This window comes from Channa argus, chromosome 6 (genome assembly GCF_033026475.1).
Source record: "Channa argus isolate prfri chromosome 6, Channa argus male v1.0, whole genome shotgun sequence".
NCBI lineage: Eukaryota > Metazoa > Chordata > Actinopteri > Anabantiformes > Channidae > Channa > Channa argus.
The window spans coordinates 17,696,002-17,718,561 of record NC_090202.1 but is presented as its reverse complement, the minus strand read 5'-3'; the positions used below and the strand labels follow the sequence as shown (position 1 = coordinate 17,718,561).

Below are 22,560 nucleotides of genomic sequence, written 5' to 3'. Positions count from 1 at the left end.
AAGGGAGAATTTTTAAAACTTTTAATATATATATTTTATATAATGTATACTTAAAACAACACAATGTGTTTTCCAAAATTGAGAAATAGATGGACAAAAACAAAACAAAACAGAAAAAACAAAAACAAAAACAGAAAAATGACAAATAAGATGTTCCTTTTGTGAAGTTCAAAGAGCAACTCTCTTCCAACAATGTGGAATATTAAATACCTGCATCAATATAAGCACACTTCAATATGCTGTCAAAAACTTCTCTCAAGCATGTGCCATCATGACTCAAAGTATGCACATTTTTACATCAACTACACAGTACACTGGCTGATGTTTTGATTAATTCCCCCTATCTGCAGGTTAAAGACCAGCTCCTGCAGCATTTGGTTAATGTTATAAACCTGCAGATGGTTGCTCCTGACATAAACTATGAAAATTTAAGTGCTTCGACACAGCATTCAAGAAAACACATACCAAAGACTCTAAACACCAAATGTGGAATCATTTGAAGTGTCCACCAAGTCAGTCAGTTTTTGGCCTATTGTGCAGACTTAACAATGAACTTCTTTTTTTTAAATATGGGAACACTCAAAGGCTTATGTTAAAAATATTTTAAACACTTAAACTGATATTATAAAATAGAAAATAAACCAAAATATTGGTTCCTAACTCTTCAGCAAGGGAGCAAGAATTACTCGACCTAAGACAATGGTGTTAATCTACATTGGTCTCTCTAGATGGGTTGGGGAGAATCTGTGGTCAAGTGTCTACTCTCCATTTTCTTTCCTTTCATTCTTACAGTCTCTAACACACACAGCTTGACTGGCCATAATGAAAGCTTACTACTCTAACCAGCAGGTAGCTGGTTGGTCAGTCAGTCTGGATACAGCAACACTAACTCAGAAGAGCCCGACTGCAGCATTACTTTGTTAAATTAATGCAGTGTTTAAAACAAAGCAATGCTTGTGATTTCAGTTTCTAATCCTGACTGGGTCGATTTCATAAATGCTGACTCCCTTTAAAAAAGGCCATTCAGTGTGCTATGTAGTGTCCGCTCTCGTCAATATTCCAGCAATAATTCTGAGTTAATTAAAAAACAAACATGGACATAAATTGATAAAAAGAGACACAATGGATGATAGAAAATTAAAAGAGCTGTTCATACATTCTCCTGTTACCATAAGTTCACACCCAGACATTCACTCATACACATATACACACACAGTGCAAACACAGAAATGGCAATCCTCTTTGCCCTCCCCTGCTTCCCCCTTCTGAAGGAACAGTCCCACAATTGATTTGTAACAGCAAGTTCCAGAAAGAGCACTTGATAAAAAAACAAATGGGGAAAAAAATAAAATCAAAATCAAAAATGCAGAAATATGGCTTTACATATAAAACCGTAACAATTGATAAAAATAAAAATGTGTTTCCCCCCCAAACCTTTTCATTTTTTTGATTTTGATTAGACTTCTTATAATTTTATCAAGTACATTTTTTTTGCGTGTGTGTGTGTGTGTGTGTAGCGTGGTTACGGCTGGTAGAGAGGTGGTACTTGCTGGCATAACCTGGTTTTCAAAGTGTCAAGGCTTTGATGTGGTGCCCAGTATAGTGCAGCAGAGGTCCTGCAGGGGAAGCCTGAAGCCATCCTCGAGAGGACTTACAGAGACAAAGCTGCCAGTCTATGCACACAAACCTGCTGAGGTCAGTCATTCATTGCCTGTGTGTTCACTTCATATTCTCTCCGTGTCATTTGATCTGCCAGTTTGTGTGCGTGTCTAAGTGTGTTTGTAAAAAAACTTAATAAAAATGTGTCTTGTGCCTGTTATTTTTTTGTGTCATTCAAATTCCCCAGCAGTGCAAGTGTGTGTGTGGTACTGTGATCGTGTGCTAGTCGGCCTGCTTGTTCAAGAGTCTGAGTGATCACTCGCGTATGCTGGCAGAGTAGGAGAACTGAGGAAAGTGCGTACGCTGATCTGAATCCTCTGCGTCTAAACTGTCATCTGGAGTGCATACAAAGGGAGAAAGGAAAACACATTTAAAAATTTTAAACAAAAATGAAAGCTCAGCGACAAACAGAAAAATTAATCGCAGGAGCAGATTTACTTACACTTGTCTGGAGGTGTTATTGTAATGGATTGTGCTGTGAACTCATCATCGAAGTAACGCGTGTCCGTCTCTGATGTTACCTGCGGCTTGAACGGTGGAATAAGCTGCAGAGAAGAAGGAAATCAGTTGTTTTACACACAAATTATCTTGTTAAAAAGGTTTTTTTCAGTAGCACACCTTTTTTTCAATGACATCCTGCCAGTTGATGGAGGTGAAGAACTTGTGGCTCATCACATCTTTGGCATCGTCTGGTCCTCCTCCGAGCCTGTAAACAAAACAAAAACACCACTATTATCATCCACTTGACAAACATCATTTTAAATGTACAAAAAACACTTGTGTTGTACATGTCTGAAATGTTTTTACCAATATCGTGACCCACTTAGTCTTCATTTCCTTTTTACTTACGGGTCCATGTGTTAGTAAGCCTGAAGGCAGACTTTGATGTGCTAATATTAGCACCTTTTCGACTGTTACTAGAAACACAGGCTCAACAACAACAATCAGTTAGGAGCTTGTTTATGGCTTCTAACCTTTACTAAAAACGAATCATGAAGGAACACAAGCTGAAATAATATGGTTACTCATTTTGAAGCTCAAAACATGGTGCCTCAGAGTGCAGAGGAAGATTTAGAAAACTAATCAAGAGCAGCCAGCACCTTACTAAGAAAATGCTTTTCACAAGCTGTAGTGCTGCATCTTCAGGAGACCAGCATTCAGCTAAAAAGCCACATTTACACAGAGAAACAGTAAATGGTATGTACCAATTACTTTATCCAAAACGACCAATGAACACGGTCTTCAGATTAAATATTTTAACACACAGTCCTCACTTAGTCTTTTTAATTATTCTTCATGTATTTATTAATTAACTCAAGGTGTAATGTGTTAATAAATCAGCTGGCAGTTTACCTTTGTTTGGGATCCTTTTTGAGCAGGCCAGCCAGCAAAGCCTTTGCCTCCGGGGCCAGGTTCTTGGGAAAGCGGATCTCTTCCATTAGGATGAGCTCAAATAAACGCTCGTGGTCCTGGTTGTAAAAGGGCAACCGACCACACATCATCTCATACATGACCACACCCAGTCCCCACCAGTCCACTGCTCGACCGTAGTCATTGTCTTCTAGCACCTGAGTGGAGAGGTCAATAAATCAGATAAATCAATTCAGTTTTCGATTATCTAGACATTTTGCAAAAATTGCAGCCACCATCACATGTCCTACTGTTTAATCCTCTCATCAAAATAAGACACTCAATGTCAATTTTAAAGGACCAGCTTAAGTTTTGATTCCATTTAGTAATACAAGCAGATTTAAAATATGACTTATCAACAGACATACAGACATTATCAATAGACATAATAAGATTGAGTCCAGTGTTATTGTGGAGTTACCTCTGGTGCCAGGTACTCTGGAGTTCCACAGAAGGTTTTCATTGTGGCACCGTCTGTGATCCCTTCTTTACACAGCCCAAAGTCTGTTATCTTTATGTGCCCGTCTTTGTCTAACATGAGGTTCTCCAGCTGTGCAAGTAAACATTCAACTTAGAGTCAAATTGACAGCTATGATGGGGAAAGATTTACAAAATGTACTATAGAGAAAATGTCCATCTTCACCACATGATTGAAATTTCAAGCAACATCCCTACAATCTAGACAATATATAGCTACAAACTTTATGATTTTCTTTTATAAAGCAATGTCTTTTTAAACTTTTTAAGCTCATACCTCAAATTTGATATTAAGTAATTATTCAAAACAAATAGTCAATCATAATTATCGTAAACCAATCTAAGGTTATTTCAAACAAGCTTATCAGCAAGTAGACGCCTTACCTTTAAATCCCTATATACTACATTGTTTGAGTGCAGATACTCAAGTGCTGACACTATTTCTGCACCATAGAATCGTGCTCTGTCTTCTGTGAACACTCTATCTCGTGATAAGTGAAAGAAAAGCTGCAACAAAAGAAAAAAGGGAAAAGAATTGAGACTTAGAACAAATACGTCAAATCCTTAAAATCCTTATTCAAATAACAGCCCATTAGTTACATTTGGTGGCTCAGTGGCTTGAGCATCGGGTTGGGATGCAGAGGGCTGCGGGATCACATCCCAGCCCACCAGGTGGGGCCCTGCCCAGCCATTGTGTCATTCGGCGTAAAAACTTATGCCAAATCAACCTGTGGAACATATTCCGCTGTGGCGATCCCAGAAGGGACAAGCCAAAAGAAGTTTATGTTTTCTGATGCAGGTTGAGCTAGGTCTCATATTAATTTGCACTAGACTTGGTTCACCACCAGATAGTATTAGTAGATAGTAATATCTCATATCTCTTAATAGTTCAGAAGTTATGTAAGTGACATGTATCCAGCTATAGATTTTAGATACCGTTGTGGTGCTAAACTGAAACACATCTGCCAATTTATTAAAGTGTGAGCCATGTACGTATAATAACAACAACATAATTTATGTGACAGTCAAATGTGCACAATTTGCTTAAAAACGCTATGCTACCATGCGTTTCTTCCAGTTTGGCTAGAACAAAAGCTTCTCCATGAAGGGCTAACAGATATAAAACTTCCTCATCTGGCCATTTACCAGTTTCTATTGTTAGTCTCCTATGTTTATTTTTATTGGACTGTGAGATGCCAACAGTGACGGATGACAACAGACAACCTTGAAAACAATTCGATCTGGGTCATTTGGGGACAATAAAATCGGATTTTAGCCACTTAAGCGTGCAATATGAACATGGCCTTTATTAGTCTTTTCTCTGTAATTTTTGGATCAGCAGCCAGCCCAGCACATGCAGTAACTAAAGCAACCTTTACAATGCAAAAAAAATTAAGTTCAAGACCGTTTTCATTTCAGTTGCAAATCCCACAATCAGCCCAATCTTTGATTAGATTTTTTCCAAAACCATGAATTAATGTACTGCAACATATTTTACACCCTTACCACAATTATTCATTTTTCTAATGGTCATACACCGATATGGAAACACTTACTTCTCCTCCATTTGCATACTCCATCACAAAGCATAGTCGGTCATGTGTTTGAAATGCATATTTTAGTGTCTGTACAGGAGAAAAAACATGAAATATTTACTCAATTACATTTAAATAGTCCCTTAATTTTGGGAAGAACAAGCCAAAAACTTACTGTTAGAAAGGGATGTCGAGTATTTTGAAGAACTCTGCTTTCTGTAACTGTGTGTGCCACCTCATCCTAGAAGAATACATGTTTGGTACATGAAATCAGAACAAACACACATACCAACAGATAGCAACAATTAAAGGTGAAGGCTTGAATGTGTTGTGATTAGCACTAACTTTAGCAATGATGACTTCTTTGCGGAGGATTTTCATGGCATAGTACATGCCTGTGGCCTTCTCCTTAACCAGGATAACTTTACCAAATGTCCCTTTGCCCAAGAGTTTCAGGTAATCAAAGTCGCTCATGGTCTGTATAAAAGGTCAGCCATAAAAAGATACATACATTTCATATTAGTATTGGATCAGAGTGAATATACATGACACAAAAGTACCCGTCTATGAAATGTACAGGAACAGCATATAAATAAGTGACTCCCCATTGCACCCTACCCACTGCTGAATGTTGCACTACTTTTGATGTATCCCATCCCACACATTAATCCCTCATGCGTGAGAGACGTACAGAAATATTCTCAAATTAGAGCCTTTAAATAACTCTTGACATTGAGTCTAAATTAAACCATTAGGATACATGCAGAATTAAAGATTATAATGATACTACTGTGCAGAACACTGAACTTCTATTATTCAGTAAACAGCTATAAAACATGAACCATTCAAATCAGTTACCAAAATACAGTGCACACAATAAAGTTACTCAATTTATAGGCTTAAGGTTTGAACAACTCACTTAATTAACATGAGCTTAGTAGGACAAATACTTCCAACACTCAGCTGCCTATCAAATGTTTATGGAAAACTGACCACTTTTGTGCGGGATTTGGTCACAGCGATCTCCATCTCCTCTGTGCCGCTGCTGTCACTTGGAGAGCCAAATTTGATCTCCATGGGCTCCTCATCCTGTTGCTGACTCTTCAGACTATTTGCCACTGCCTGGATTGTTCGCATCCATTCCTCCCTGATGCAGAAGAAAACATAAATTATAAATTTGATAAATCTAGATAAATCTGGTCAGAATCGTGTTTAAACACTTGAATTTATTGCCTAATGGTACAAATTGTAGTCAGATTGTGAATTTATAGTGTTGACATTGTTTACATGGAGTGCAAAACAGTAGCCTAGCAAGCATTAGCATATTTAGATCATAATTTCTGTAATATTCAGCCAGGGGATGCTGGGATTTGGTGCTCAGCAGAGCCCAATTAAACAACTCAATAAAGACTGCTTGGGTTAGGGGTGAATTATCAGGTCTTATCTGGCCCTGGATTCTGTTTAGATCATTATTCCTACTTTCATAAACTAAAATGGATTCCAGCCACAGTGAATGGCTCATTTAGACAGTGTGTTTTTTTTTTTTTTATAAACACGTTTTTCCTTTTGTCCAATTGTTTCTTTAGTCATAATTTTCTCAGTAACAAGTAGTGTAAAAAGAAAAACATTTTTTGTTGTAATGCTAAAGTAATTCCCTTCTGAAACAACTAATTACAATGTTATTTTGGTTGTCACCATGTTAGGTTAACAGTGACTCTAAATTGCAGATAGGCGTGAATGTGAGCGTGAATGGTTGTCTCTCTGCGTTAATCCTAAAACAGACTGGCGACCTGTTAATAGTCCACCCTCCCTCCTGCCCTGCAACACTCCAAAGAATAAGCAGTTGCGTATTTTGGATAAATAGATAGAAATATTGCCATAACTTTGATTTTGTCGTAATGAAAGGTGATAAGAACTTTATTGTAATAGGTAAATTGTGTGCAGGTAGTGATAAGATTATTTCCACTGCGGAAAACATGACCTCACATCTCTTGAAACTCTGAAGACAGCACAACAATGCACATCTTGTGGAGATACACCCCGACAAAGTTAAGCCCTCTGCCACCTTGGAGCATGGCTTTGGCTCTTCAATGGCTAAACAACTAAAACTGGATTTTAATCATTTAGAAGAGGCTACAACAAGCAAAATAGGACTAATGCACCTTTTGGCTGCACATGTGATAAGTAAAATGTAGCCCATTTCCACCAATGACTCCCTGGTCATCTTTTAGACCCTAACCCTTCGGAAAAGTAACAGAACAAGGAATGCAGTTACTTTGACAGGGAATAATAAGTAGAGTAAAAATATTAATTTTCAATAAAGTATCAAGTAATGAGTAATATACAGTATTACATTTTACGAGTAACAAGCCCAGTACCCAGTTTTGTCTATCCTGTCAAGCAAGTTCAAGACTGGAACATTTAGTTAAGTATGTATAAGCACCTATATTTTCAATTCATCTGCTTTTATCACAAAGACAGAACCTATGACATTAAAGAAAACCATTGGAATGGACGCCTTTTACCTTTCCTCATTGCTGTCTACGTGAAAGGTGCGCTCGATAACGGAGGTCCACTGCAAGCAACGAATGACAAATGTGTTGGGCCTGGGGCGCTCTGTCTTCATGAGCTGGCATTCTGCAAAACAACAACACCTCAGTCAAGACTAAAGAACTGAGGAGTTCTTTAACCTTAGTGTTGCAGTTGTTCTTGAAGCCTGCCAGACATAAGTGAAAACTGACCTGCGACAGAGAAGTTGTTGAGTGGTGGAAGGCTGTGGTCACTGGACACCTCAGGCTTCTCTTTGTAGCCAATGAAGGAGCCATCGCTCTTTAAGATGAAGTAACGAGGCCGCCACGTTTTTATGTATTCACCTGGAAACAGACACATGAACATTTTTAAGCTGAGTTTGAATGACTTGCTTTCGTGTTTTGATTCAGTTAGACAAATATAATTATGTGACTGACATGATACTTTGTCATAATATTTTCAGATTGGGAATCCACTGTAAATTAAGATGAGCACAGTTTCTCTCCACCAATGAGGAAACTTTAAATTTATAAGATATTTAACAGTGACGATGCATACTCATTATTTTTAATTAATTAAATATTAGTTAACCAATAGCATAATTTAACAAATGTACATACAAGTATAAAATATCAAGCCATTACAGGCTAATGCAAACTCAGATGATGGATGGTGAACTCAAGGGGACTTCTTACCTCTCTTGTGGAGCCATCCCTCTCTCACAACACTGACTTCATTCATGCTGGGGGGGAAAGACTGTCTAGGATAGGAGGGGGCTACAGACAAGCCAGTGGAAGTTGTGCAAACTGTTCAAATTGAACAAGTGACTGACAGTAGCTCGGTTAAAAAACTATATAACACCTGGAGGAAAAGAACAGAAAAAAATTATTTTAATGATACAAAATGGGTCTATAAAAACAAAAACACTGCAGACAGGTGTAACTTTAATGTGTAATTACATCTCACAGACATTATTTACATTATTTTATATAATGAAATGCTACAAATCAATCGTATTAGACATGAACATTAAAAAAAATTACAGGATGTCAAGTAAATACTTTATACACTGTTACTCTGGTAAATAAATGAATCTAACTTGTAAGGTTGCAATTTGGTTTCTCTTGTCAAACAAAAACATAGCCTTGGGTAATATTTTTTTAAACTCACTTCTTGTTTTGGCTGGAGAAGAACAATGAAAAATAAATGTGAGAAGACAGGGCCGAAAGGAAGTAAAGAATACAACCAGGAAGGTGAAGGTGAAGACGTAAAGTGAAACTGATTTCTCATGACAAGGGAAACTTTCTGTGTATTGCTTGATACCTATCTAAGAACTCTCACCACAGCACTGCACTTGAATAAATTCCTAATCGTCCGAAGCACTCCACTGCTTTAAAACACAACTCTACCACAAAAGAAATTGCTGAAATTGTCGTGTCTGCTCATATCTGACCATCTGATAGTTATGACAGTGACATTCAAACTGGAACTTGCATTATGACTATCATGACCACGAGCTAGATTTTGAAAACATAAGGTGCTTCCATTATCTTAAGCAACACTGACTATTTACTGTTGTTTACTGCCAAGCTGTTTTCTCAAGTTCGCAGATCCTGACATCAGGCTACAAGCAAATAATCATAGGATCAATGCCACTGATAGAATAACTAGAAAGATGATCTGTTACAAGTATAACAACCTCTCAGGGTTCTTGCTCAGTGTTTGTAGAAAGGCCTTGGTGAGCCAGGGTCAGCACTAAATCCACAGCTTATGTCAGATAATACCTTGAAAAGAGTTTTTCAGTGAAAGTGATGGGGCTAAATATCACATTGTAGACAATCACCTGAGCACAAAGACTGTTTGAACTACTTTGTTTACAAAGATAAAAACAGATAAGGCTTCTCTCGACTTCAGACCTTTTTGATGGTCGAACAGCGGTGCATCGACGGGTTAGCTGTATGGCGACTTTCTACAGCGGCCAGACTTGAAATACGAGCTAGAAGCACAAAGTTCCACAACAAGTCTATACGAACAGGACATAAACGACAAAGTCCAGTCAAGCGATAAGATACACGACCTACACTTAGCAACACTTGAAAAAACAAAGACAGAATATATAGCAGTATCCTCAAGGGATAGATACTGGTGCTTAATGAATGCTTTTAAAAGTACTAATTATACACAAGCTGCTTAATGTAAACAGTGCCGTAACCTTTGACACATCCTTAACCTTTGTAGTCGCTAGCTAGCTGAGCGTAACCTTTTATGTGCTTAATAGCTCGTTATTTTTATTTTTTTATACCTATCGTCGCTGAAACATAAACAAGCTGCTGCCACATGTGAACCATTGCAGATAGGCAGTTCGGCTAAGTGGCTCGCCAGACAGCAGCGAGGACACGGACCATGACCGCATTACGACCAACCAAGGCAGCCAGCCAGTTTAGCTTCCAAGCTAACAGCTAGTTAGCACGACAGTTAGCCACTTGCGCCAGTTTTCCTCGTTGCCCCGGCTTTTCTTACCTCTGTGACAAAGATACTCCCAGCTGTCGGTTCTTGAAGGCTCTCAGCGATAACGTTACACTGCACAAATCTCCAACCAGTTATAGCTTGAAGCTTGTGTGTACTGAACTCTGTCAATGATCACACAGCTTAGCGGACTGCTCGCTGAGCTTGTTTCCTTCTCTCACAACAACAGCAGCAGGAGCAGCGGCGTGCTTGGTCTATTGCTTGCTGCGGTGGGTCAGTGAAGCATAGCCAGACAATCAAGTCCCCTGAGCTCCAACCACGCAGATATTTACGTTGAATGCGATTACAGCTGATTCCCAAAATAAAGCCGCCTTTTTTATGGGTTTAATGTTTTTAGAGCTTTGCTTAGCGTGTAAACCCTCCGTCTCAGGCAGACAGTACAGAAGCCCCACAGACGCACGCAAGAGGAAGTGACGTACGATTCCAGAGCGGGTCCACTGCACCTGAACAGTGTCAAAGTACATGGAGTACCATACACTAACCATAACTGTACATAACTGCAGTAAAAATAACCGAGCAAAGCAGGCAGTGAAAAATATCCAAACCACAATGTATTTTTTCCACCCAATGTTCCCTCTTCTGTAAGTTAGTAAATATATCTTCCAATCTACTGAAATCTACTGAAAGGACAAAATTTCCTTAGACATGAACCATGAAGACTCACAAATCTAACCACCGCTACAGCTTTGTGTATAACTTGCAGTGACTGGCAGAAGAGAGGGGAAATGTTTAAATACATTTTTATTATTCAGGTGTCCTTTCCAAAGGATTTGTAATACAATGTATGCATCATGTCTCCAAAAAAAAAAAAAAAGTTCTGTCAAATAGCTTTACTTTGTTGTCTTTGTTGTTTTCGTTGCAGGTAGCGAGCACGAGCATCACTTATAGTAGTTTCATTGTTTCGCTTCTCCATCTTTTTCATTATTTCTTCCTTAGAAACCTCTGAAAAAACAAAAAACAATCTATTAGCTTGTTATAAAGACGGGCATAGCTTAACCACTCATTAACCTGGTAAAGCTACGTGCAATCTGACTTGGCTTTTTTTCTTTAGAGTTATGCAGAAAACACAGGTCGACTTGTTTTTGACCATTTACGCATAATCAAAGCATGCACCAAACATTTTACATTAACCATCAAGCTCTGCAAGATCATATTTTCACAACATTTATTTAAATAATCAGTTTAAAAACCTGGTTGTCTTTTGGCTGCTTCTCTGGTGTCCCATTTTGTCATCTCTTCATCAGTTACTTCTTGTCTTGCCACACTGCTCAATTCATAGACATCCACCTCATGGAGTTTAGGTAATAAGTCCTTCACCCACTCATATCGAATAGGACACACTGTCCTGATGTACATACGAGAAGTGACCAGCACATCATGGAAGATGACCCAGTTCAGCCCCGCCTCTTGGTCAAACAGCTTGGAGCAACAGAATTAAAATCAAAAGAGAAATCAGAAAACCAGCATGGAAGTTTTGGAGTTTTCTTGCAGAATGTATTAATTCAAATTCTATATATTTTCTGTGATACAGTGATATTTTAAACCAAATAAAAATATGCTTACAGATGAAGATGGATGAATGTGAACCATTGAGCCATGGCCATCCATTGTACAAAATACCTTTCCAACAGACCTGTGTAAAGAAATATCTAAACAATTAAAATACAAAAATCACAAACTGTAAAAAGGACTAACAAAGGATATTAAAGTATAGTTAAACATGAATAATTTCATGTGAACCTTGGTAATACCTTCTTGCAACATTGGTGAAGTATCCTGTGCACAGGCATCTTCTGAAAACCTCACTCTTTTTCCCATCAAATGTTTCTTTAGGGATATCTCTGTTCTGAGAAGCAAGAGAGTGCATCCACAAAATTAATTATGGCAATGATATTAATAATAAAAGCAGTGTGTTATTATGTGTGTGCAAACAGAATACTAAATTAATAAATAACAGACCAAATATGTCAAACAAGTACACCATGGATGTGTGGAGCAAGCATAATCTATGATGGCTCATAAGAGATAAGCAGTAATACTATTCTACTTTATTCCAATATTAGGAAGCATTCAACACAATACAAACACATAACATGCTTCGGTCACTGAAGTAAAACAGAGTTGTTTACATTACTGTACCTGCTGCAGGCGGAGCAGGATGTCTCGTAGCTGAGTCTCCACACTGATGGCTGATTTCAGCGCCCTCCAGTGGATCCAATTCTCTTTACACCATTCTGAAGGTCTGTCACTGCAGAGTACAAGAGAAAGGCTCACATTTACAGTACAACAGTTTTGACACCTTCACAAAACTTAACCAGATAGCCCAACACTGATATTCATATCTGTACAAAGAGGAAGAAAAACTGACATATCATGCAGCAGATATCAGTTAAGTACAGTACCTAGACTTGCATGACTGAAATACAGTCAAAAGCGTGGCAAAGTCATTTGTACCGCCACTTTTCGCAGCCAGTACCCTGTGCTTCTTCTCTGCCTCCTTCTGCTTGTCAGGGTGGCCTGTGTGGGGAGCACGAAATCAGTAAAAGTTTAACACTATACTTTACCTTTCTGCATTCCATTTCCTGGCAAGTCTTAATTATATCAAATAAATTGAATATATTTGAGTCACAACACTTGAAGAGCAATTTTAGCATCGCAGCGTTAGTATCGACACTTCCTTTAATAAATCCTGACCACTCTGGATAGATATCAAAAAGTCAAGTTGCTGACCTGGCCTGATGAAGATGTTCTCTACAGACAACATGGCAGCAACAGGGAGCAGCAGGTCCTTGCAGCCAAGAGAGGTGGCTTTGAGAACAGCCCTGGTAAGGCCTGGGTGCAATGGAAACTCCACCATTAGCTCCCCCAGCTGCGTCACATTACCTCTCCTACAACCCAGACACCAGACAAATAAGAACTCTTTCTTTGGGAACTACTTAGCCAATTACCAATGTGTACTGAAAACCAAAAAAATGATCCAAATGCATAAGCACTCACCTGTCAATAGCATCAAACTGATAGAGCTGTTTTAGTGCTTCTAGAATAAACCTCTCCTCTGGAGAATCCAGATAAGGAAACCTTAAAACAAATTTGAATCAATATCACCAGAGAGTGCCTTTCATCCCTCACAATACTCACATATTTTGATTTTAATTTACCATTCAATTTATGTCATGTCATAAATAGTAGACACTCAAGTATATAAGAAATATATTATCTGAGCTCCCACACATTTTATTTAGATAATTATGGGCCATTTTCATTAGTTAAAAAGGAGGGAGCATAAAGAACTGATGGGTTCCAAGAAAGCAAACGGACACTGAGTGGGTATTAGTGTACCTAATGACATCATGAACGCCCAGGCACTTGAGTGTGAGTATCACTGCTGTCAGACTTGTCCTCTGGATCTCTGGGACTGTGTATTCAGGCATGCACTTCTCCCAGAATTCCTTGGTATAAATTCGAAAGCATTTCCCGGCTGAGGTTCTTCCAGCTCGGCCTGCTCTCTGCTGAGCCTCACTCCTAATCACATAAAATCCCCACCAAAATCTGTTCAAATGTCTCTTGCCAAGTTTTCTTAATACCTCAAGTTTTAGAAGGAAAATTGCTTTAGCAAATATATTCTCAGATTTAAAATTACATGTTTTTTTTAAAGACTCACTTTGAAATAGGAACCACCTCCAAGATATCCATTCCCACTCTTGAGTTGTGATTGAGTTGCTTAACAAAGCCACTGTCTATGATATACCTATAACAGAAAATAATTCATGATTTGCCTTGAAGAGGTTTCAGTGACATATTTTAATGATGTAACATCACAATTTCATAGTTATAAGTGGTAAAACAGTGACCACAGGCCTCACTCACTTTACGCCATTGACGGTGAGTGATGTTGCTGCAATATTAGTAGCTACAACACACTTTCGTATTCCTGGAGGTGGGGGCTGAAAGATCTGCCTCTGTTGATCTATAAGCAAAACAGATGAAAGTGGTATCACAAATGTTACAATCTTCTTCTTCTTCTAACCCTGTCCTCTGCATCCTCTTCGCTCACACCAACTAACTTCATGTCCTCTGTCACTACATCCATAAATCTCCTCTTTGGTCTTCCTCTGCCTGGCAGCTCCAACCTCAGCATCCTTCTACTGATATAGTCACAGTTTCTCCTCTGAACGTGTCCAAACCACCTCAACCTGTCCTCTCTGACTTTATCTCCGAAACATCTAACATGAGCTGTCCCTCTGATGAACTCATTCCTGATCCTGTTCATCTTCGTCACTCCCAAAGAGAACCTAAACATCTTAATCTCTGCTACCTCCAGCTCTGCCTCTTGTCTTTTCTTCGGTGCCACTGTCTCTAAGCCGAACAACATCTCTGGTCTCACCACCTTTCCTTTCATTCTCGCTGACACTCTTTTATCATACAACACACCTGACACTTTTCTCCACCTGTTCCAACCTGCCTGCACTCGCCCCTTCACCTCTTTTCCACACTCTGCGTTGCTCTGAACCGTTGACCCTAAGTACTTAAAGTCCTGCACCTTCTTCACCTCTGCTCCCTGTGACCTCACAGTTCCACCTGGGTCCCTCTCATTGACACATATGTATTTTGTCTTACTGCGGCTAAGCTTCATTCCTCTATTTTCTAGAGCAGACCTCCACCTCTGTAGATTTTCCTCCACCTGCTCCCTGCTCTCACTACAAATCACAATGTCATCCGCAAACATCATAGTCCACTGAGATTCCTGTCTAACCTCATCTGTCAGCCTGTCCATCACCATAGCAAACAAGAAGTGGCTTAGAGCTGATCCTTGATGCAGACCTACCTCCACCTTGAACTCCTCTGTCACACCTACAGCACACCTGCACCACTCTAACATACTTCTCTGCCACTCTAGACTTCCTCATACAAATGTTACAATCTACTTCACAATAAAATATAACAGCTGTTCAGACGTTTACCTGTGGGCATGGATCCATAAAGGGGCAAAATGAGAAGGCCCTCCACAGTTTGGTCCTGTACATCATAGCGATAGTCTATAGACTCTGCTTTTTCAAACAGCAAGTCACAGGCACGCTCAATCTCTGACTGACCTGCCAAACAAACAGGAATTATTGTGGAACATTTTGTTAGGGTTAATGTAAATTCATATCTCAGCACTTCTTAATGTGTACCTGTTAAAAACACAAGAATGTCTCCAGCCATTTCACTGGTGTGCACAGCAAGTGCCATATTTACAACCTGTGCAAGAACAACATCACAACCAATGACTACTAAAATCCTCAGGCTAAAATAACATATTTAAACTTAAAGAGTAATCATTGTTAAACTGAAAGACCAAGTTAAAGTACTTGAAATTTGAATTACCTCTTTTATATAGCTAGTGCTTTCTGTGTCTTTGGGTCCTACAGCTGAGCCAAATGTGCAGGTTACAGGAAAAGTCCTCCCAGGAATAGTAAATACTGGACAGTTGCTGAGAAAGGCTGAAAGCTTGTCAGTTTCCAAAGTGGCAGACATCACAACCACTTTCAAAGGGAAAGAACGGCTCTTTGAGGCTTTAGGAGAGTTGGAAAATATTTTCTTCAACAAACCCAGGAGAATGTCCTAATTCAAAACAAACATGTACTCAATGTGTGTAATGGAGGGTGAGGAGAAAGTATTACATGAAAATTAGTTAAAGTTCATTGAGGACGATTACTACTTCATGCTCTGAATCGGCATTTCATGTATCATGGTTAATCAACTGCGTATGACCCAAGATTTAGACAATTTTTGTGTTAAAACAATGGAGGTCTATGCCTTGTACAAACAAGCCAATCCAGACTGACAACTGAGAAGATTCAGTGTTGGTGTAAGTATCTAAATGGTGATTGTGGATAATTTAGAAAATTAGTAAATTATTATTTAATTAAACTAATATTCCCCCGCCCTTCACTACCATTCCCACCAGTGGAGTAAAGACTCAATCCTAGAACTGTATCGAACCCTTATGTAGTGACTACCCTTTTAAATTGTCATAGCAAAATAGCTTCTTAAAACCAAAGTCTCCTCACAGACTTTTCTACTGTGCAGTCAAATAATAATAATAATAAATGTTTTGATATGATTGTCAGAGCAGATGCCTGTCTTACTTATGAAACTGTTTAACTTTTAATTTAATCAGTAAAAAATAAATAAATAAAAAACACGGTAGTGTGTAATTTTCTTAGGCAATTGCTATGATTAATTCCTCCTAGTCAACTTCAGGAGATAAGCTTCTGAACAATTTTAATCACAAGATTTTAGGTCATAACTGAGAAAACTGCATCAGTCAGAGTCAAAGTCAGTCAGTCAGAGATTAAAATAACATACCGAAGCTTTCTTTAGGGGCAATGTTATACTGCTTATATGGTAAATGGTCTGCACTTATATAGCGCTTTTCTACCTATTGGCGCTCAAAGCACTTTACACTGCTTCTTATTTACCCATTCACACTCACAATCACACACCGATGGGGGAGCTGATATGCAGCTGGCCAACACTCACCGGGAGCAACTAAGTTGGGGTTCAGTGTCTTGCTCAAGGACACTTTGACATGTGACCGGAGGAGCCGGGGATCGAACCGGGGACTGAACCAACAACTGTGTGTGAGATTGGTGGACAACCGTTCTACCTTCCTGCGCCACAGTCACCCAAAATATATGCCATTGGTTTTTAAATAAATAGATTTCTCTTTGTCTTACTTTTCTTTCGTAGTCTCTTCTGCTGTTACAGTTTATGGATGCTGACAAGCTGCGTGCACAGCACACTGTAGAAATTATTAGAGGTCATAAATGACACTTGGGCATCTATATTGACTCACTGTGTTAAGGCTGCGTTCATGGACTTCATCCAAGATGACAACACTGTACTGAGAAAGTCCAGGGTCTGCCAGGATTTCTCTGAGCAAACAGCCATCTGTCATGTACTTCACCACCGTGTCCTGGCTCAAACAAAATCGTATCTTCAAGTTATGAGAAATTCTTAACAAATACGCTACACTTTTTGCATCGGGATGAGTTGTCTTTTGTCTCTTACCTGTGATGTGCAGTCATCAAAGCGGATTTGGTAGCCTACTTCCCTACCCAGAGTGTACTGCATCTCCTCAGCGACCCTCTGGGCTACTGTGATGGCAGCCACTCGCCGAGGCTGGGTGATGCCAATCTTGCCATTTTTGCAAAAACCTACACAAGGAAGAGGAAGAAATGGTTCATATTTGAAATTTATGGGTCATGTTTGAACACAGTGGTGGAATGCTTAGCGCTAGGTACCCTGGTTTCCACTGTTCAGAAACATGCATGTTACCTTAACTGGTGACTGTAAATTGCTAAATTGTGAATGTAAGTGTGACTGGTCTGTATATGTCTATCTGTAATGGCCCCAAGATAAAACGGTGACCTGACTAACAACAGCTCGGATAGACCTGATCCCCCTGCGACCCTAAAAAGGATAAGCAGGAGAGATAATGGATGGATGCATGGATGTTTTAATCCTAGCACAATCATTTCATACAAAGTAGGTGTGCAAACCAGAAAAATGCCTTATATTTTATTTAGCTGATATACTTACAGTACCAATGTAAACGGTCATCTCAAAATGCACATTCCACTGTATTGCTTGCGTTTTGTTACAGTGGATTTATAGCTTACCAGCTTCATGCAGGTACTGTGGAAGTTGTGTGGTTTTCCCGCTTCCAGTCTCACCAGTAACAACCAGAAACGTGCTATTTTTAACAGCCTGAATCAGCTTGGGTTTGTGCTGATATATCGGCAAGTGTTTGGACTCGTTGTCTTTGAGGTCCCATCTCGCAGATTTAGACATAACTGACAACTCTAAAAAAACAGCAGCAGCAAATAATAGTTCGAGCTAAACCGATTAAAAAATAAAGTCCAGAAGTTTACGGACGTTTATTATACGCATTAGTTTTTTTATGTGCGTTTGTGCCCCAAAGATAAGTTTCATTGTTAAAAATAATACATTATTTCATATATATTTCCAACGTTTCAAAGACGACAACCTCGCACATACACTTCCGCAAATGAACTAATTCAGCGTTTCTATTGGTGGGCTTGTTGTCACATGACCCAAAACCAGGCTGGACCTTTTTTTAATAAACTTTATTCACACAATAAGAGTGTACACAATTGAGAGTATACTACCGTGCTTTGTTATGAAGAAATGCTGCCTTCATATTTATAAAAAAGATAAATACTGTGGGTCTAATTGGAGTATGAGGCAGAAAAAGGCCTGTATTTTCTAATAGATGCAGTCAAAAAACACATCTTTAAAAGTTTGGAAAATGTCAAAAGAGTTTGAAGTCAAACAATTGAAACTCACTTAAACTTTTATTTTCACTTGTAAATTTTATTTTAGAATTATACTCATAAAACATTGTCTCACGTCTTGTATACTGGTCATATAATAATCTCTCATGAATTTATTGTCACACATTGGCATTTTATGTTATGCAACATAACCATTTATATAACATATTTTGATAGAAGTTAAATTGAATTGTGAAACACAGTACTTATGGCATGGTATTATTACAACCAATTTGTGTCTAAAGAAACTGAGTTGATGAATTGCACATAACATAAAAGCACAATTACGAAAACAAATTAATTAAGCGTCATCTATTTAAAATAAAGAGTATCATGCAAAGATATTGATACTGAATTGATTTTAGCAGCTGTTTAAACCTTCGTTCTCTACAGTCGGTGGAGTTGGTCTGTGCTCCTGTTGTAAATCGGGTTTTTGTATTCAAAATCTGACGGGGAAACAATGAATAAGTAGGATAGTAATTCAGTGCACAGTATTATTTTATCCTGGACATTCCCATTGATGAAGTCAGCACTCACTTTCTTTGGCTTTCTTCTTGCCAATACCTGCAAAATAAAACAGTGCAGCTGTTTTTCTTTTCATTTATTTATTCATAGGCTGATAGAAGATACAAAGAAAACCAAACAAACATTTGTATACCTCTGTGATGATTTCCTGCCTGAGTTGACATGGCTTGTTGCTTGCTGAGTTCATGTTGGTTGACTGTATAATAAAGTAAATATTTGGAATCCCTGACAAAATTGAAAGTATGTAAAATATTAAGACAAATGCTTACATTACCATAATAATGTCGGCTGAAACTTGCTTGGCGTAATCTGTTCATTAGTTCTGTAGTTTAGGGGAAATGGAGTTATTACAGTTTAAATCTAGTCACCAGTAACAAGCTGCAGTTATTCCATTGATTACCTGTATGAAATTTCCGTTTTGTTCTTTCACTTGCCACCCTTTGAAATTTAAACTCGTTCAAGTTTGGATAAAGCCCTCTGGGGGTTCGAGTGGGTTGAGTATTGGACACATCACACATAGGTCCTGGTGCATTAGAACTCCAGTGGTTAGTTGGGGCTTGGTCATCGTTCTCTGATATTTTAAAATAAGAAGACATAAGTGATTTACTTTTATTCAATATGTGACACGAAGACAAAGGATCAACAGTAAAAAGTTGTGTCAGCGCACCATAAACAAGATCACAGTTGTAGGCCCCTGTAGAGTAAAGGGAAGACAATGTGACAATGGTTAATGACTGAAGAAAATGATAATAAAACAAAGCAAAAGAGTGTGTGTGTGTCTACCTTGCTGTAGTTCTTGTACTGGTGGTCTGATTGATTCTTGAGGTGGAGCACTTGGACTTGCAGTCACTTCTGCATTATGGTCAACTTAGACGAAAAGTATGACACAGTAAAAGCCATTATTATTTTTTGTCCTTTTTGCTGAACACTTGATCAAGTTGATACAGTATTTCTGATTCGCATTAGTTTAGATGAACAAAGAAGGAAACAGCTAGCCTGGCTAGCCAAGATTCAAAAAGCTAACGAATGAAAACATCGAGGCTGATTTTAAAGATGGTAACTACCGTCTAACAGTCTTGGCGCTTGGTTGTTATCCTTGCCAGTCTGACGACGATTTGCAATGTTAGCCAAAGGTAAACAAATTCACCTCTTTGCACTCACTAAAAAAAATCACATTGCAATGTGGTATTCAGAACAATTATGAATTAATTAACCTAACTATTTGTTAAAATATTTAGACAATCTTTGTGCTAATGTAAGCCAAAGGGGTGGTATTTTCTCACCTACAGTGCTTCTGGTGAAGAGTGTGAAGAAAACATATTGTCTTAAATTAAATATGTTTCAAATAAATATGTTTATTTGCTAAAATCACACATTGCTCATTCGCTCTGTAATACATTTTCACCATCTTGTGCATGCTAATACTGAATATTGTATTACAACTCTGAACAAATGAAGGTCAATAAAAATATCAGTTCTCTAAACCATTGAATGTTAAATGGTTTAGTAACTATCAAATCAACAGATAAAAAATTAGCTCTGGGTCATTTATGATTTTTTGCTACTCAGAAGTAAGAATGCAGATTACAAATTAAGGATTAATTTTAAATAAAAATTATTAAATTATTGCTTACCCCCAACATTTGCAGCATTTACAGTAATGTTCTGATTGCCCATATTTCTCTTATTATAGACCCCTGAAATAAATGAAAGACAAAAATGTTTTTAAATTACAAATCCATTTGTTCATTAAATGAAATGACTGCACACTTTTCTTCTACCAACTAAACTGACCATTAGTGTTGGATTGGAAAGATACTCACAGTAGCTGCAGATACTCAGGAGGACGAAAGCAGCCACACCAACACAGATGTAAATAAGTAGCCACAACTCGCTGCTCAAGGTCTCTGCATGATAAGTTGTGGTTTTACGTACATGTGTTTTACAGGAAACTTATGCTCATTCACTTGTCTGCTTACAATTCTACAAGATTTGAGACCATGGAAAGGAAAAGGCTGCATGTTTCTTTAGTTGAGAGGAAACATTGCCTTAACTGTAAAACAATAACGTACTCACCTGATCTAGCAGACAACTCCACTTGAAGACAAGCATTTTCCTGATTACAGCGATAGCATCCTAGGTCAGATTCCTCAAGTTCATCAATGCAGATGGAGTAGTTCCCTTTTGAGCCCTGGTTCGGAAAGGCTTTAACGCGACCACTTTTGGGGTCCATGAATTTAACACGCCCTTCAGATGAGAGCTGGACAAGGTCCACTCTAGAAGTGTGAGCCCATGACACCCAGTTGAGCCCAATGTTAGTAAAGCTGCATGGGAGAAGCACAGATGAGCCAAGTCGAACCTCAAGTCGGTTTGTCTTACAGAAGTCCCCGCAGGTTTTCTCATAGTGCTGATCATCTTAATAACAAGAGAGAAACAGCAAAGAGTTAGTTTATGCTCACATTAACAAGAGTATCGACAGTAGAAACTAATTTTCCTTTTTGCTGTAAATATTTTAAACTCTTCAGATTAACCATCAGTATTAAGACTAAATTATTTAACCTTAAACTGGCATTAGAGACACTATCATTAGATAGACACTAAACTATCAACACAAATTAGAAATTGTAATAATATATTGATTATTAAAAATTATAAATTTGTTTTCAATAAAAACAACATTACTTTTACTATTTTAATAAATGTACTTGTTATCAAAAGATAAAAGAAATCCAGGACTATATAAATTCCACTATATAAATTCAGTAGTCCTTTCCCATAAATTTAATGGTGACTTAAATCAACAGAATTATGTAATATGTATTCTAAAAACAAAAAGGGACTTACCGTTTGAGGACACACAGAAAAAGCACAAGGCTAGAGGCAAAATCCACCTGTCTGCATTCATTTTCGTGACCTCGTATAATGTGAAGAGCATTGTGGCTGCTACAAGTTACCCCCCCTAAGCCTCAGAGGAAAAAACCACAAGACCATCATGGCTCATTTAGGTATTTACGGAAATGCTTTGCTGTTTTTTCCGTTTCACATGAACACGAGATGAATGTTTGACACTAATGTTTTTCCCCAGAAACTGTTTTGTAATTGCATCAAAAATTAAATTTCAATAAATAACTAAACAAATAAATACATATCTTTTATGAACATGTAAAAGAAAGCTAAATGCCTGAAATGACTTACATCCAGACCACTTCCTGTTGAAACCTGAAGGTGCTTCTGGAAATCAGGGGCCTTGTAACCTTGTAAGAGTATTATGACCTTGATCATAATTAAAGCAAAAAGAAAAAGAACAATTTTAAGCACTGGTTTTATGTAAAACTTTTTTATGTCTTGGTTTGCCTTGGTTACTTTGTGTCTGTTGTTTTTTGATATTTTCATTAAAAACTACTTCTGTTTCAATATACTCCATAATAGCTTGATATTAGGTGCCCAAACAGAAGGAGAAGAAACCAGTGCAATGCCACCTATTAATATTACTGCACTGAGAGCTTTAGCAGAGTGGTCCCTGTTAATTTGTGCATTGCTAGTATTGAGTAACACTA

At 38.2% G+C, this 22,560-nt stretch overlaps 3 protein-coding genes across 3 annotated transcripts; all 3 read right to left on the bottom strand.

Moving 5' to 3' along the window:
* Positions 1-7: 7 nt before the first annotated feature.
* On the bottom strand, positions 8-10,542 carry akt2 (v-akt murine thymoma viral oncogene homolog 2). Its single transcript, XM_067506307.1, has 14 exons — positions 10,131-10,542; positions 8,306-8,471; positions 7,823-7,954; positions 7,607-7,718; positions 6,075-6,228; positions 5,427-5,558; positions 5,257-5,322; positions 5,103-5,171; positions 3,931-4,053; positions 3,491-3,619; positions 3,013-3,227; positions 2,278-2,365; positions 2,102-2,204; positions 8-1,994 (listed from the first exon to the last, which is right to left on the bottom strand). The coding sequence occupies exons 2-14, from the start codon at positions 8,349-8,351 to the stop codon at positions 1,915-1,917; spliced, it is 1,449 nt and encodes a 482-aa protein (XP_067362408.1). The 5' UTR covers positions 8,352-8,471; positions 10,131-10,542; the 3' UTR covers positions 8-1,914.
* Positions 10,543-10,860: 318 nt separating this feature from the next.
* Positions 10,861-18,209, bottom strand: dhx40 (DEAH (Asp-Glu-Ala-His) box polypeptide 40). Its single transcript, XM_067506305.1, has 17 exons — positions 17,804-18,209; positions 17,193-17,338; positions 16,978-17,097; positions 15,504-15,740; positions 15,311-15,377; positions 15,098-15,229; positions 14,004-14,103; positions 13,798-13,884; positions 13,476-13,658; positions 13,134-13,214; positions 12,867-13,024; positions 12,539-12,653; positions 12,276-12,384; positions 11,888-11,982; positions 11,700-11,769; positions 11,327-11,555; positions 10,861-11,078 (listed from the first exon to the last, which is right to left on the bottom strand). Exons 1-17 carry the CDS (start codon positions 17,973-17,975, stop codon positions 10,957-10,959), a joined length of 2,223 nt encoding a protein of 740 aa, XP_067362406.1. The 5' UTR covers positions 17,976-18,209; the 3' UTR covers positions 10,861-10,956.
* Positions 18,210-18,658: 449 nt separating this feature from the next.
* Positions 18,659-21,975, bottom strand: LOC137128399 (uncharacterized). The gene is made up of 11 exons (XM_067506315.1): positions 21,848-21,975; positions 21,080-21,418; positions 20,827-20,910; positions 20,638-20,700; positions 19,787-19,870; positions 19,671-19,697; positions 19,404-19,574; positions 19,278-19,325; positions 19,137-19,199; positions 19,016-19,042; positions 18,659-18,924 (listed from the first exon to the last, which is right to left on the bottom strand). The coding sequence occupies exons 1-11, from the start codon at positions 21,936-21,938 to the stop codon at positions 18,866-18,868; spliced, it is 1,056 nt and encodes a 351-aa protein (XP_067362416.1). The 5' UTR covers positions 21,939-21,975; the 3' UTR covers positions 18,659-18,865.
* Between the last annotated feature and the right edge of the window lie 585 nt (positions 21,976-22,560).